Raw genomic sequence first — 13,348 nt, 5'->3', positions numbered from 1 at the left:
AACTGTGAAAATAAACCAAATCTTATGATTATCCTATTAACTGAGTCAGATACCACATTCATGGTGTAACAGAAGCCACATAATATACAACCTGATTAAGCAAATGGTCACATTTATCCTTCAAATGGAACTTATGAAAATCCAAGATATTTAAGCTAATTTTTGAAATTCAATAAGCTAACTAGGATAGTAATTATTGATATTATTCAGGTTCTGATGATTATAACCACAGGAGATGGATTCCCATCCATTTTTAAATAGTGCATATGCCTGGAGAGAATCATTTCTCTGGGCACCGTGGAGCTTTTAGCTGTGCTGACCTGTTGCCTGAACCCAGGCTGGCTACTTACTGTATTGTATGTAAAGTGTTCCCATCTACACCTGGATAGTAACTGGGTGAATGGAATGCTGAAGGAAGCCAATTGCATTTTGAAGGAAACTTTTAAAAGAAGCCTTATATTTATGTTCAGTAGGGAAATGAGATGGAACTGGAATGGTGGAGAATAAATTCTGCAGTAACTAAAGAAACAATTTATATCCACATTTTTTTTAAAAAATGTAATTCTCTTGAACTTTAAATTTTTACTCTACCCTAAAGATGAAGGGTTGGGGACAAAGATGCATTGACCTAGGTCCCTTCCATCTGGAATGCCACAATAGGGACATGGGTATGCTATGCCTTCTTCCCAAATACAGACAGGCCACGACTTACAACAGCTCGTTTAGTGACTGTTCAAAGTTACGATGGTACTGAAAAAAAAGAGTATTATGACCATTTTCACACTTAAAACATCATTGTAACATCCCCCTGGTCACATGATCAAAATTCAGGCGCTTGGCAACTGATTCATATTTATGATGGTTGCAGTGTCCAGGGGCCACGTGACCACCTTTTCCCGACCTTCTGAAGTCAACGGGAAAGCCAGATTCACTTAACACTTGTGTTCCTAACAACTGCAGTGATTCACTTAACAACTGTGGCAAGAAAGTGGGGCAGAATTCACTGAACCACCGACTCGCTTAGCAACAGAAATTTGGGGCTCAGTTGTCGTCGTAAGTTGAGGACAACCTGCAAAGATGGGTGATGACTGGATAAGCAAAATATTAGGAAACTGCCTCCGCTATGCAGAAATCAGAATGGCTTGGCACTATCAGAATGGAAGCTGAAAACAAAGAACTCTCAGGCTCAGGGGAGAATCCAGAGATTAAAAGAAGATGAGAGCCTTATTGCTTAGAAGCTACAAGAAGCCAAAAGTAACATGAATGTCCTGACAAAGCATTCCTTTGCAAGTGAATAAGAGCTCCTTTCAGATGCTCAGTGAAATAGGATCTCCCCTGCTATCTTGTCCCTGACCTTCACCAGAAGGAAAACAAAGCTTATATCCATCCATATGTCTATGTACAGTATGTATGCCGGGACTTCCTGCCTTTTGTAGTATCCCTGGTCATCTGGAGATAGCATGTCTGTTTACAAGCCTCCATAAGTAAGCTCCAATATAAATGTATAAATCTTCACACACTGGGAAGGAGGGGAGTGGGTGTGAGTTGCATTAAATTCTTCGGTGCAATCAAGAAAAATATGAAATACAAAAAAAGCCACCCATTTAAATAAATGGCTGAAAATCAAAAGGCTTTAGTTGATGATAGCACACTAAAATAGTATGTCAAAGATACTTGGTCTACATTTCAAAGTCAGCCAATTTGATTCATTCCCCCCCCCAACTAAAGACTACACTGAAATACAATTCTGTGCCTGTTTTGCTTCAGTTCTCCACAGCAAACTGCAGAAAAACAGTATTTTAGGGCGAAATGGAATTATTAAATAGATTAAGGAATGGATTATATTAAGTTAATAGAAATCGCAAGCAGATTGATATGCACCGCAGAGCAAAATCTGCAAAAGCCAGAAATGAAAATGAAATTTCAAAAATAAAGTAGGTTAAAAGCAGAAGATCAAAATCAATTCTTTTCATTTTGCTGGGACACAAGGGAGGGATGAATCTGTTCTAAAGGTTATTTAAAAAACACACACAAACCAGGAACAGTTTTTAAAATATGCATGTATTCTATGTACTCTTCTTTTAAGAATGCATTGTGTGTGTGGTTTTAGTAATGTATTCATTTTGCAGATTTTCCTTTACATTTTGTGCATTTTCACCTATGTATACTTTTGGCTAGGAGACCCTTCGCACATCTTCGTGTGGGGCATGAACTGTGCCCTTTTTTGAATTGTGAGGCCTTGCATTCAGTCACTCATGCACTGGTCATCTCCGGTGCGGATTATTGTAACACGCTCTACACGGGATTACATTTGTAAGCTACAAAAGCCACTGTTACACAAGCTGCGCTGGCTGTTGATCAGTTTCTGGATGCAATTCAAGGTGTTGGTGATTACCTTTAAAGCCCTGTATTGTCTTGGTCCAGGATATCTGTGGAACTGTCTTTCTTGAGTGGGATTGGCCCACCCACATGAGCTGGCAGAAAGCACTGCGGATCTCATCAGCCAAGGAATTTCAGCTGGTGGGATCCAGGAGAAGAGCCTTTTCGGCAGCAGTGTCTGCCCTCTGGAATATTTTGCTGCAGGTGGTAAGATCCACCCCCTCTCTTTTAGCTTTCAGGAAAAATTCTTAAAACTAGATTATGCCAGCTGGCATGGGGTCCTGAAGGAGGAGCCGTTGGCTTCAGTTTTAATTTTTAATCATTTTTATACTTATGATTTGTCTGGATATTTGTATATGTTATCGCTCTGGAATCTGCTCAGAGTCATCTCAAACCACAAAATGGGTGGCAAATAAATTTAATAATAACAAAGTCAGACTTGAGAAGACAGTGACAGATAGCAAATGCTGCCTCTACAAAGAAGCTGAAGAAACAGGAAACTACCTTTTTATCTGCTTCAAGAAGATCGCAGGGACTGACTATAAACAATGGCATGACAAAGTAGCAAGAATAATGCATTGGAAGATCTGTAAGAAATAATCATTTGCCTGGAAGCAAGAACTGGTGAGACCATAAAATAGAGAAAGTAATAGAAAATAGAAAGTTAAAGTAGTCTGGAACTTTAGATTTCAAACGAATAGGCACCCCACACTTAACAACTCTATATTGGATGTAGCAGTACTAAAGAAGATAACAAAATGTGAAAACCTGCAAATAGAATTGGAACAATTGTGGCAAAGGAAAGCAAAGACAATGCCTATATTATTAGGCACCTTGGTTGCAATCCCAAAACTTCTAAAGCACTACCTGAGCACCACTGGCATTGACAAAATCACCCACCGTCAATTGCAAAAGGCAGCTTTGCTTGGAACAGCTTACATCTTGCGACAAAACCTTTAAAACCGTCAAAGATCAACATCTGCCTATCTCGGGTCCTTGGCAAGGACCCAATAAGTGGATAAAAATGCCAAATCCAGTCTGAATATCTGGCTGACTGTGCAATGAACCATAGCAATCATTGTATAATACTGGTGTTCACAAAATAGTCAACAATTTCAGCAAATAGGATCTTGTTATTTAGCAAATATTTAGCTGAACTCTTTTCAAGTTCACATTGAATACATACTTATGCATTCAATTTGGTATATTCTATTTCTGTTTTTGAAAATTTCAAGTTCTCAATTTATGTTTCCTGCATTCCATGTTGCAAATACACATATCTTTGCAAAATGAAACCATTATTTCAATATTGATACCTTATGGCTTGGTGAGGGCATATCATTACTTCCCTGGTGCACACAAAGGTTCTACACTCTTTCTAAGAGTACTGTAAAAGCTGAGATTTCATTATCTGGCACCACAATTTGCCTAAGTATTTCAATCATATCCAGTGCTTTTTTTGTAAAAGAAAAAGGTGCCAGAACTCACCCAAAAAAGGTGCCGGAACTCCGTTCTGAGCGTTCTATGAGAAAAAAAGCCCTCATCATATCCATAAAACCTTCTTGACAGATACACAGAAATAGTTTGCCTTTCTCTGCCTTTTTTCTAAAAGGGCTAACTTCCCTCATACCCGCAAAGCCACATCTGCCCGCACTCTCAGATCCTGCATCCTAAAAGTATATTTAATAATTTTTATTGAAGTTTAAAGACGCAAAGATTAAAAAAAGCTATTAGGAAAAAAATATAAAACTATAAGAAAAAAATTAACCATGCAAAGAAAAAAAATAAACAGAAAAGAAATACATACAGTGGATATATAAAGTCTACACACCCCTGTTAAAATGGATATAATTTTTTTTTAGATATAAAATAATCAGGGCAAGGTAAACCACTTCAGAATTTTTTCACCTTTGCTATATAACATATAACCTGAACAATACAATTAAAAAACAATCTGAAATCTTTTAGGGGGAAAACAATAAAAACTAGAATAATGTGGCTGCATAAAGATGTACACCCATAAACACTCTGTTGAAGCTCCTTTTTGATTTAATGACAGCGTTCATTTTGCCCCCTTTTTTTTCTTGCAAAAGCACTCCAGATCTCTCAAATTGCAAGGACATCCCATTTGCACAGCCCTCTTCAGGTCACCCCACAGATTTTCATTTGGATTCAGACCTGGGACATTCCAAAATTTTGATCTTCTTCTGATGAAGCCATTCTTTTGCCCATTTGTAGGTATGCTTTGACGTCTTGTGTTGAAAAATGAAATGCCTCTTCCTCTTCAGCATTTTAACAGAGGTCTGAAGGTTTTGTGCTGAAGTCGGCAGATAGATGGAACTGTTCATAATTTCTTCCATCTTGACTAAAGTCCTAGTTTCAGCCGAAGAAGAAAAGCAGCCCCAAAGCATAATGCTGCCACAACCATCCTTTAATGTGGCGATGGTGTAGTTTTGGTGATGCACAGTGTTGTTTTTGCACCAAACATGCTTTTTGGGGATTACGGCCAACCTTGGTCCCATCAGACTATAACACATTTTTTCCCCACATGCTTTTATCAGATTTGATGATGGTTTTTGCAAAACATAGTTGGGCTTGGAAGTTTTTCTTTGCAAGAAAATGCTCCTGTCTTGTCTACCCTACCCCACAGCCAAGAAGCCGCCCTGAGTCTTCGGAGAAGGGCGGGATATAAATGGAATTAAATTAAATAAAATAAATAAACATGTAGTACACAACCAGAAATTGCCAGAAATTCCTGTAGACCCTTTAATGTTGCTATGGGCCTCTTAGGACCAATTTTCTTTTTGTTTTTTTCATCAATTTTGGAGGGACATCCAGTTCTTGGCAGTGTCACAGTTGTGCCATATTTTCTCCACTTGTTGATGACTGTCTTTACTGTGTTCCACAGTATATTCAATGCCTTGGAAATTTTTTGGTATCCTTCTCCTGATTGATATTTTACAATGTTGAGAACCTTTTTATGCTTCATAAGCTCTTTGTAGACCATGGCTTTTATTGTAAGAGGCCACTGAGTAAATATCAGAAAAATCCTACTAGAACAGCTGACCTTTATATGGTCTTGGACAGGTTCACTTTAATTGGTGGCTCAAGTGTATATTATTATTTACTATCAGTTTGAATGTGACTGATTAATTCTGAACATAGCCACATCCCTACTTATACAGTATAAGGATGTTAACACTTATACAGACACATTACTCTTGGATACTATCACAAAAGTTCTCCTCTTCCAATATCTGTATCTATAAAAAAATTCTTGAAGGCTCATCATTCAGTCCTAATCAACAAAAGTCCATTAAGAGTTACCAGAAATAATAACGTATCTTTCTTAATCTCAAGCCCATTTTATATTCCTTTCAACACAACAATTTATGACTTTCTCTATATTTTGTCTATAAATAAATTCAGTAACTCTCATTATTCATTCCTGGTCAGCAAAAATCCAGTAAGAGTTACCAGAAACAGTAACAAATATATTTTAACCTTGGTCAAAGAAACCCAGTTTATATTGCATATCTTTTTAAAACATTTCCCATTACCTAATCCTATTCTGCACCATTGCTGGCATTATCAGTAGATCTCTTGACAGGTAAATCAGCTTGAGGTTTTTGCTTAAAATATAATTATTACATTTAGGGATTACAATTTTATCCCTCTGGGAAATTTATATTTTGGGGAGATTTTGCTGCTGTAGTTTGAGCATAAATGTAATCCTGGAATCGTACCAGACATGGAAATCAATGGAGATGATCCTGAGGAAACTACATGGAAGCAATGATGATTACATAAATATAACCCTAGGAAAAAAGCAAAAGTATGAGAAAGTTCAGACTGACTTCTCCAAGGACACAGGGTACAGATAATCCTCAACTTATGACCATTCATTTCAGTGCCGTTCAAAGTTACAATGGCACTGAAAAAAGTGATTTATGACCATTCTTCTGGCTTATGACCTTTGTAGCATCCCCATGGTCATGTGATCAAAATTTGGATGCTTGGCAACTGGCTCATATTTATGACCACTGCAGTGTCCCAGTGTCATCTTATCACCTTTTGCTACCTTCTGACAAGCAAAGTCAATGGGGATGCCAGGCTCCTTTAACAACCGTGTTACTAACTTAGAAACTGCAGTGATTCACTTAACAACTGTGGCAAGAAAGGACGTAAAATGGGTCAAAACTCACTTAACAACTATCTTGCTTAGCAACAGAAATTTTAGGCTCATTGTGGTTATGTGTCAAGGATTATTGGTACTAGCCATTTCTATAACAAGTAGAACCTTAGTGGGTTCCTAATGTGCAGAAAGATAAACTTACAAACTGAAAATATTGACCAAAGAATGATCTGACAAGGACATATTAAATTAGATAGCTGAAAAAGAAGATAAGTAGAAAAACGAAGTAACAACTTGCTTAAATCTCTAACAGCTTATATTAAATACCTTGGCAATTTATTCTTATCCCTTCTAGAAGGCAAAGTACCATTTTTCTGAGGGAATGTATAAGACTCCCACTGGCCCAAAATAAACATCAAATACTATTCAAATTAACGAGAAAGGAACTCAGTATTTCTTCACTCCAAACAGCTCAGTGAATGCTTTTGAGGTTTGGCTGAGCTGTGTGGCAATAGAGCCATGACTTCTTTTTTTGCACAATGTTGTGAGACTGGCTCAAAGCATCAAGTGTATCAGGATATGGGAATCATCTGGGGTTTCCATCTTCTTCTGATCAACCTTCAACATCCTTCCTGCCTGCCTGACAGAATCACACAGGCATGCACAAGCCAAAAGACATTTAGCTTTTAAATATGTTGTGCTTTCCTAGTCGTGGTGCTCAGATGCCACAATCTTGCAGTAGGGATGCAGGCCAGGGTGAAGAGAGGAAAAGGAAAACCATTGGGCCTTGTTGTGTGTGTGTGTGCATTTTCCTTTTATGATTCTTCCTGGCTAGGAATCTGGTTTTCCATTAGAAAATGAGTTTTGTTATATTGCATTTTTAAGTAGGAAAGAACTTGACCCAATGCAAGAACAAACTCAGTATCCACATATCTGGAAGAAGTTAACTGAGGATACGTTTGATAAACTTACACTCTTGATAAAAGGCCTTCATCGGCAAATCTATGCACTGGCAGGGGTTGGCAGGGGCCAGCAGGATCTATATACCCTCCAAACATATCTTTGCACAATTCCCAGATCTAACATGTTCTCATGATAGCTTGTCATTTGAACCCTTTTTGGCTCTGGACCAGTTCATTTGAACCTGAACTAAAATTGGGGCTTCAGGGTAGGTTAGTTTTTGTTGTTGTTGTTGTTGCTTCAATACACAGACCAGTTCCTGAAAGTAAGCAAATCCTTCCTTAGTGTCTGGCCACCTTAAACAAGCAAACTCTGGCATGAACCTTGCATTAAATCTTATACTTAGTTTATACCAGGGCCACAATCCCTGTAAAAAAAACAACCACCTAGTTTTGATTTTCCCTATTGACACAAGCACCAAAGTCTTACTTCATCTTCCTTTCAGAGTCTCATTATTTCTCCCACAAACCTGAGCCCATTATTGGAAATACCAAATGACAGATGCATCCTACTCTGTATATAATTAGACTTAATGGTATATATCAAGGGTCCCCAACACCCGGGCTGTGGCCCTTTTGGAACCAGGCTGTGCAAGCAGTGGGGAAGCGTGCTCGCAGACGCACCTCCGCTTGTGCAAATGGCGAGCACATGTGTTTGCGTGCGAAGCTCCATTTATGCAAGTGGCAAGTGCACACACCTGATGCTTGTGCAAATGGAGCTGCACGCACAAGCATGCCCCTGCTGCTTGCACGAAACCATCCCCCACTCCACTGCTGCCGATGCCGTTCCACAAAGCCAGAAAGGTTGGGGACGGCTGGTATACATGACAGTAGGTGCAAAGTACACAGTCCCCACTACAGCCAGCATTCTAAGTTTGGGTTAAAGTAACATAGGCACTCTGTGTGTGTGTGTGTGTGTGTGTGTGTGTGTGTGTGTGTGAGAGAGAGAGAGAGAGAGAGAGAGAGAGAGAGAGAGAGAGAGAGAGAGAAATTATAAAATGTGCTTCATGATGTAAACTCCATTCTATAATTCTGTACAACATCACATCACAAAACAAAAAACATATCAAAATGTACATTTCATCATTTGGGTCATCATGTTAGAGATATCAGAACAAATGGAGTGGAATGTTTTGTTCCATTTCTCCCAATTCTCAAGGACCTTAATGTAAAAACATACATTGTCATGAAGGTTATCACTTATTAGCGTGTTTCTGTGGGAATATTTTCTCAGGAAGGTGTGTCCTACAATTGGATTGTAAAGACTTTCCAGCCTTTATGATTGGGCAAACAGTTCCTCAGCTAATTAGATAATGGTGCAGATGTACATGTGCTAAGCCAAAGCATTTTGGCTGAACGGGAAGGGCAAATTAAATATACAGTCCTTTTAAGTGTCTTATTAATCAATTGCAAAACAGTTCACAAGGGACTTGAACTATTCAAAATATGTTTTTCCCAAAGGCCATTGCATGTCTTCTCCTGAAATCAAAGAGAGAGCCCCTATTTCAATTCATTATTAACTGAGATAGATGAAGCTGTCCATTACGGATCTCATTCAATTAAGCCTAAACATCTTTCTTAACAATCAAGATATTCTTTAGATCAGAAGATCACTATGAGAAACAAACCAGGGGAAAAAAGAACCCAAAGAAACAGAAACAAGACTCAGTTCATATGGTAATAAAATGTCAGGCATTATATTGGGTTATGGATGAGCAAAACCATGAAATCTGGAGCTGTAGCTTCAGAAAATCTCAGCTTCTTAAGCTGCTTTTTAAAAGCTAGGGTAAATTCATATTCCTCCTAAACTTTGGAACTAAACATTAGATGAAATAATTCCACAATGTATTATTACAAATTTAAGTGAATACACTTCATTTGGATAAAGTTGGCATTTATAAAAACAGTTGTAATAATTTATAATTTATAAAAAATAATTCTACATTGCCATATCATTTTCCTCTTGTTTCCAGAAAGCACTTCACTGTCATGATGTGGTGTCTTTCTGAGAAAGCAATTGCAAGAATTTTTTTTCCAGTTGTTTGATTTAAATAAGTGAAACAGTTGACTTAAAACATGAATGAATGAATGAATGAATGTGTGTTTGTTTGTGTGTGTGTTACTGCATTTTTCATGGTAAGCTGTTCCTGCCTTGATCTAGTAACTTCCCATCTTTTAACCCATCATCACTAATTTTCCTTGGAGGAAAGAAAAGAATGCTCAGAGTTCTAGTTCAGAGTTTTTGTTCCAGTTTGTGCCCCATGAATCCATATAGTCTACAATTTTGCCCTAATGTACTAATGTGATACCAGTATTCTTCTAGATTTCCTGCACTGAAATTATGAAACTAAGGGTTATTGGGGAATGGACATAGGCCTTTTATTAAATGCCAAAGTTAGGATTGTGCATGTTTCAAAAATAATTAGAAAGTTTGTTCTAATTTGTTTGCAAAGGTTAGCATCTCTTACCTCCCTTTCCAGCTTCCAAGTGAGTTGAAAAAGTGATGACATTTAATATTACGTTACTTTTTTACAGTGCTTTTTTTGTAAAAGAAAAAGGTGCCGGAACTCACACATGTCATACAACCCGCCTTGCCTATCCTACAAGGTTCCATCCAAAAAAGGTGCCGGAACTCCGTTCTGAGCGTTCTATGAGAAAAAAAGCCCTGCTTTTTTACAACCTGACATGAAAGGTCCATTTCATTATTGAAATGTGCACAGCCCTAATATCTATAAAACTAGGATTTCCTGAAGTGAAGGAGCCCGATAAACTTTGTTATGGTATGCATTCTCCAAAGCAATGAAAAAGTTCTTTCATCTCTTCAGCTGGTGTAAAAGTATGTTTGCTTCTCCCATGTTGCCAAAAGTTTCGGTCCTGAATTTAAGGAAATTACTACACAAATAATTATGTTCTATCTGGTATCTGGAAACGGGTCCTATAAAATCTGAGGAACACCTTCACGGATGATATCAGATCTACACGAGACTCTACTACATGGTCAGGTTGTAGAAGTAACAGGGTCTTCCTAAAGCTGTAGACATTTCCATAATGCATTTGTTCCAAATACTATACTAATGGGAAAGAGGATGGGTAAAACTCCAGTTTTTAAAAACATTCTGGATTAATGGAGGCGCTTGTCAGTTTTCTCCAAAGATGACTGTCTTTAAGTGTTATTCTTCATGAATGGGCAGAAAAGTATACTGGTATATATTGTGCTTTCACTACCGATTCCTATTTTTCCAAACAGAAGGAAAGCAAGGTTGGTCTGATGCTGGACAAATTAACTAAGAAATTGGCTTTATTTATTCTCCTGCAGACATCTTACACTGGAAGGAGAAGCAAATACCAGTCACTATTCTTAATGTTTCATGAGCAGGGATAGGTGGATATAGGCAAGTGCTTAGAAAGGCTGTTGTATTAATCTGAAAAACTGCCCAAAAAGCAGATCACCGGTGAGGACTATCAGTTAGGTTATGTATGAAGAAGTGCTAAAGCTGTGCCCCAAAATAGCCCACAGACAGGTCCCAGGGATGATGGAAAGATGGAATGGAGAGACTGTCCTCAACTAGTGTCAAGGAAATGGCAGCAAGTAGGAAAAACGGCACAGGGGTTGGGCAAAATTAGGCTCTTCCCACTCTGTCAGAAGCAGCAGCAGAATATGATTCAACTGACCTTCCATGCAGCACGATACTAGTATTAACACTACTAGTATTAACTTCTAGTGTGAAACCCAACTTAGAAAAAGATTTATCATTCTTTCGGTAGCAAAAATTGTGCCAGGTGAAAAGGAAGAATGCTACTTTAACGTTGGAATAGTTTAATATCGCTTTAGGCTGCCTTAGGCTGGGGATGCAATGAAGGCAATGTCATGAGTAGGCCAAGCCATAATGGCACCAATATCAGGGGCATGACTGCCATTTCAGCAGAGCTACATGAACAAAACATTACAGAAAAAATATGAAATATAAGTAACCTAATAAAGGATAAAGAAATTTGAAAGTTATCAGTTAAATTGAAAAAAAAACCTCTTATCATCAAATGCATGATAGATATAACTGATTGTGGAAGTGGCACAAATACTTTAAAGACTAGAAAAATAAATGGCACATAATTAGGAGGGCAGAACTGAGTAAAACATGATAATCAGCTTATCCAGATAGTCCTCCTTTAGTGATAATTATGACCGGCAATTCAGTTAAGTGAAGCAACTGCTAAGTGAAACCATAATTGTTGATAATCAGCTTTTCTTTTCTTTACAAAGCAAAGGTCATAAATGTGAGGATTGGCAAAAAAATATTTTTTCATCCCTGTTGTAATTGAAAGTCATCGTTAAATGAGGCAGTCACTAAACAGGGACTACTATGTAAGCTGAAAGAGAGAGAAAAACAACAAAACAATGCACTCCTTACCTGGCACAAGCCGCTAATGCACATGTCTAGTGATTCAGTGTAACAACGGGTTCCATCCAGGACTTTAGGTGCCAGCTCCACAATAAGGTTTGTCTCCTTGGCCTGGCACCTCAATGAACATGGGTTGTCAGGATCATTAGGGATAGGAAGCCATTCATAAAACTGTCCCTGATACTTGACATCGTTGTGTGCTGAACACTGCTGGGTACGAAAATCACCTGCTTCTGGAGGGCAATCCTAAAAACAAACAGAAAAAAGTCAAAAGTCTACTAAGTCTATTATATATGATGCTCTTTGATACGAGTCTGAAGCAGCAATAACTTCAAGAAAATTGAATCTTGAGAAGTGCATTGATTCCCTTGTGATCAGTGTCTGTCCTTCTAGTACACGGGTGTCAAACTCGCCACGTGCAGGTGACGTGTCGTGACATATCGCGACTCTTTTTGCCTTGCCGGTAATGGGGTGGGCGTGGCTTTGGTATGATGAAACCGGCCCGCGGGCTGGCAGTTTGACACCCCTGTATCTAGTAACTGGTTAATAAACCAGTCTGCAGAGAAACAATGGGGGGGAAAAACTTGAAATCTGTTCACCAGTGGCAAACAACGGTACTCCTGCTGTATCTTCATCTAAAGGGACACAGAATCATCAGTATGTTTCATGGCAATTTCACTGGAGATTCATATGTAATAGTATAATTTTAAGCATACCTACTGAGAAGAAAATTGGACAGAACTTGTGGAGTTCCTCTAAGAAAACAGGCAAAGGGTTGCAGCATATTTGTCACTGAGAAACAACTACAAGTGAATAGCAAGAGAGCAACACTCTAGTTACGGCACAAAAAAAATGGATTGCGGCTACTCTCACAAAATGCTGCCCGTTCTTCGGTATTTCTTCTGACTTCGCAAGGATGAAAAAAAGACATATATAGACTTAGCCAACTTTTCCTTTGAAAATGGAAAAAAGGGGGGGGGAGAATCATGAAAATTGCTTGATTAAAGTGTTTGTTTATTTAAGCATTCTTCGTTAGCTTTGCTTTCCAAAAGGACCTAAATAAGCCAGTAATGCAGTATGAGCCAGAAAAACACTATGTATATTTGTATTACTTCAACACAAGCAGAGATTTTTACAATCCACAGCATCAGTAACTTTTCATTTTTTTAAAAAAATATAAAATTCCTCTTCTTAATTTACCAGGAGAGGTACTTTTTGGATAGAACTTAACTTTAATTTTTGCTAAATTTTATGCTAATATTAATACAGATTGCCCAGATATTTTGGTGAATTGCTTAAAAGTAACCAGAGAGAACAAGATAATCCAATTTAATAATAGCCTTGAATATTAACTCACAAAAGTACTTAACCATTTTATTTGGTCAAAGTTTAACGCATCCATTATTGTACTATTTTAACAGAGATTATCAGTGAATATAATATTTGACTGCTAATATTTTCAAAGCATAGAATGT

The 13,348-nt window shown here is 38.0% G+C and overlaps 1 protein-coding gene across 1 annotated transcript in view; it reads right to left on the bottom strand.

Moving 5' to 3' along the window:
- ADAMTSL1 (ADAMTS like 1) overlaps positions 1 to 13,348 on the bottom strand; it is a gene marked incomplete at its 5' end in the record, with an annotated part of 247,590 nt that overhangs the window by 173,812 nt on the left and 60,430 nt on the right. Inside the window, one exon of the mRNA XM_081319841.1 lies at positions 11,883 to 12,119. Coding sequence (XP_081175967.1) covers positions 11,883 to 12,119 — 237 coding nt within the window. The remainder of the gene's footprint in view (positions 1 to 11,882; positions 12,120 to 13,348) is intronic.

This window comes from Vipera berus (genome assembly GCF_964194415.1).
Source record: "Vipera berus genome assembly, chromosome: 2".
In the NCBI taxonomy this organism is placed as follows: domain Eukaryota; kingdom Metazoa; phylum Chordata; class Lepidosauria; order Squamata; family Viperidae; genus Vipera; species Vipera berus.
Note: the sequence above shows the minus strand (reverse complement) of the source record. Positions and strands in the feature narration are given on the sequence as shown.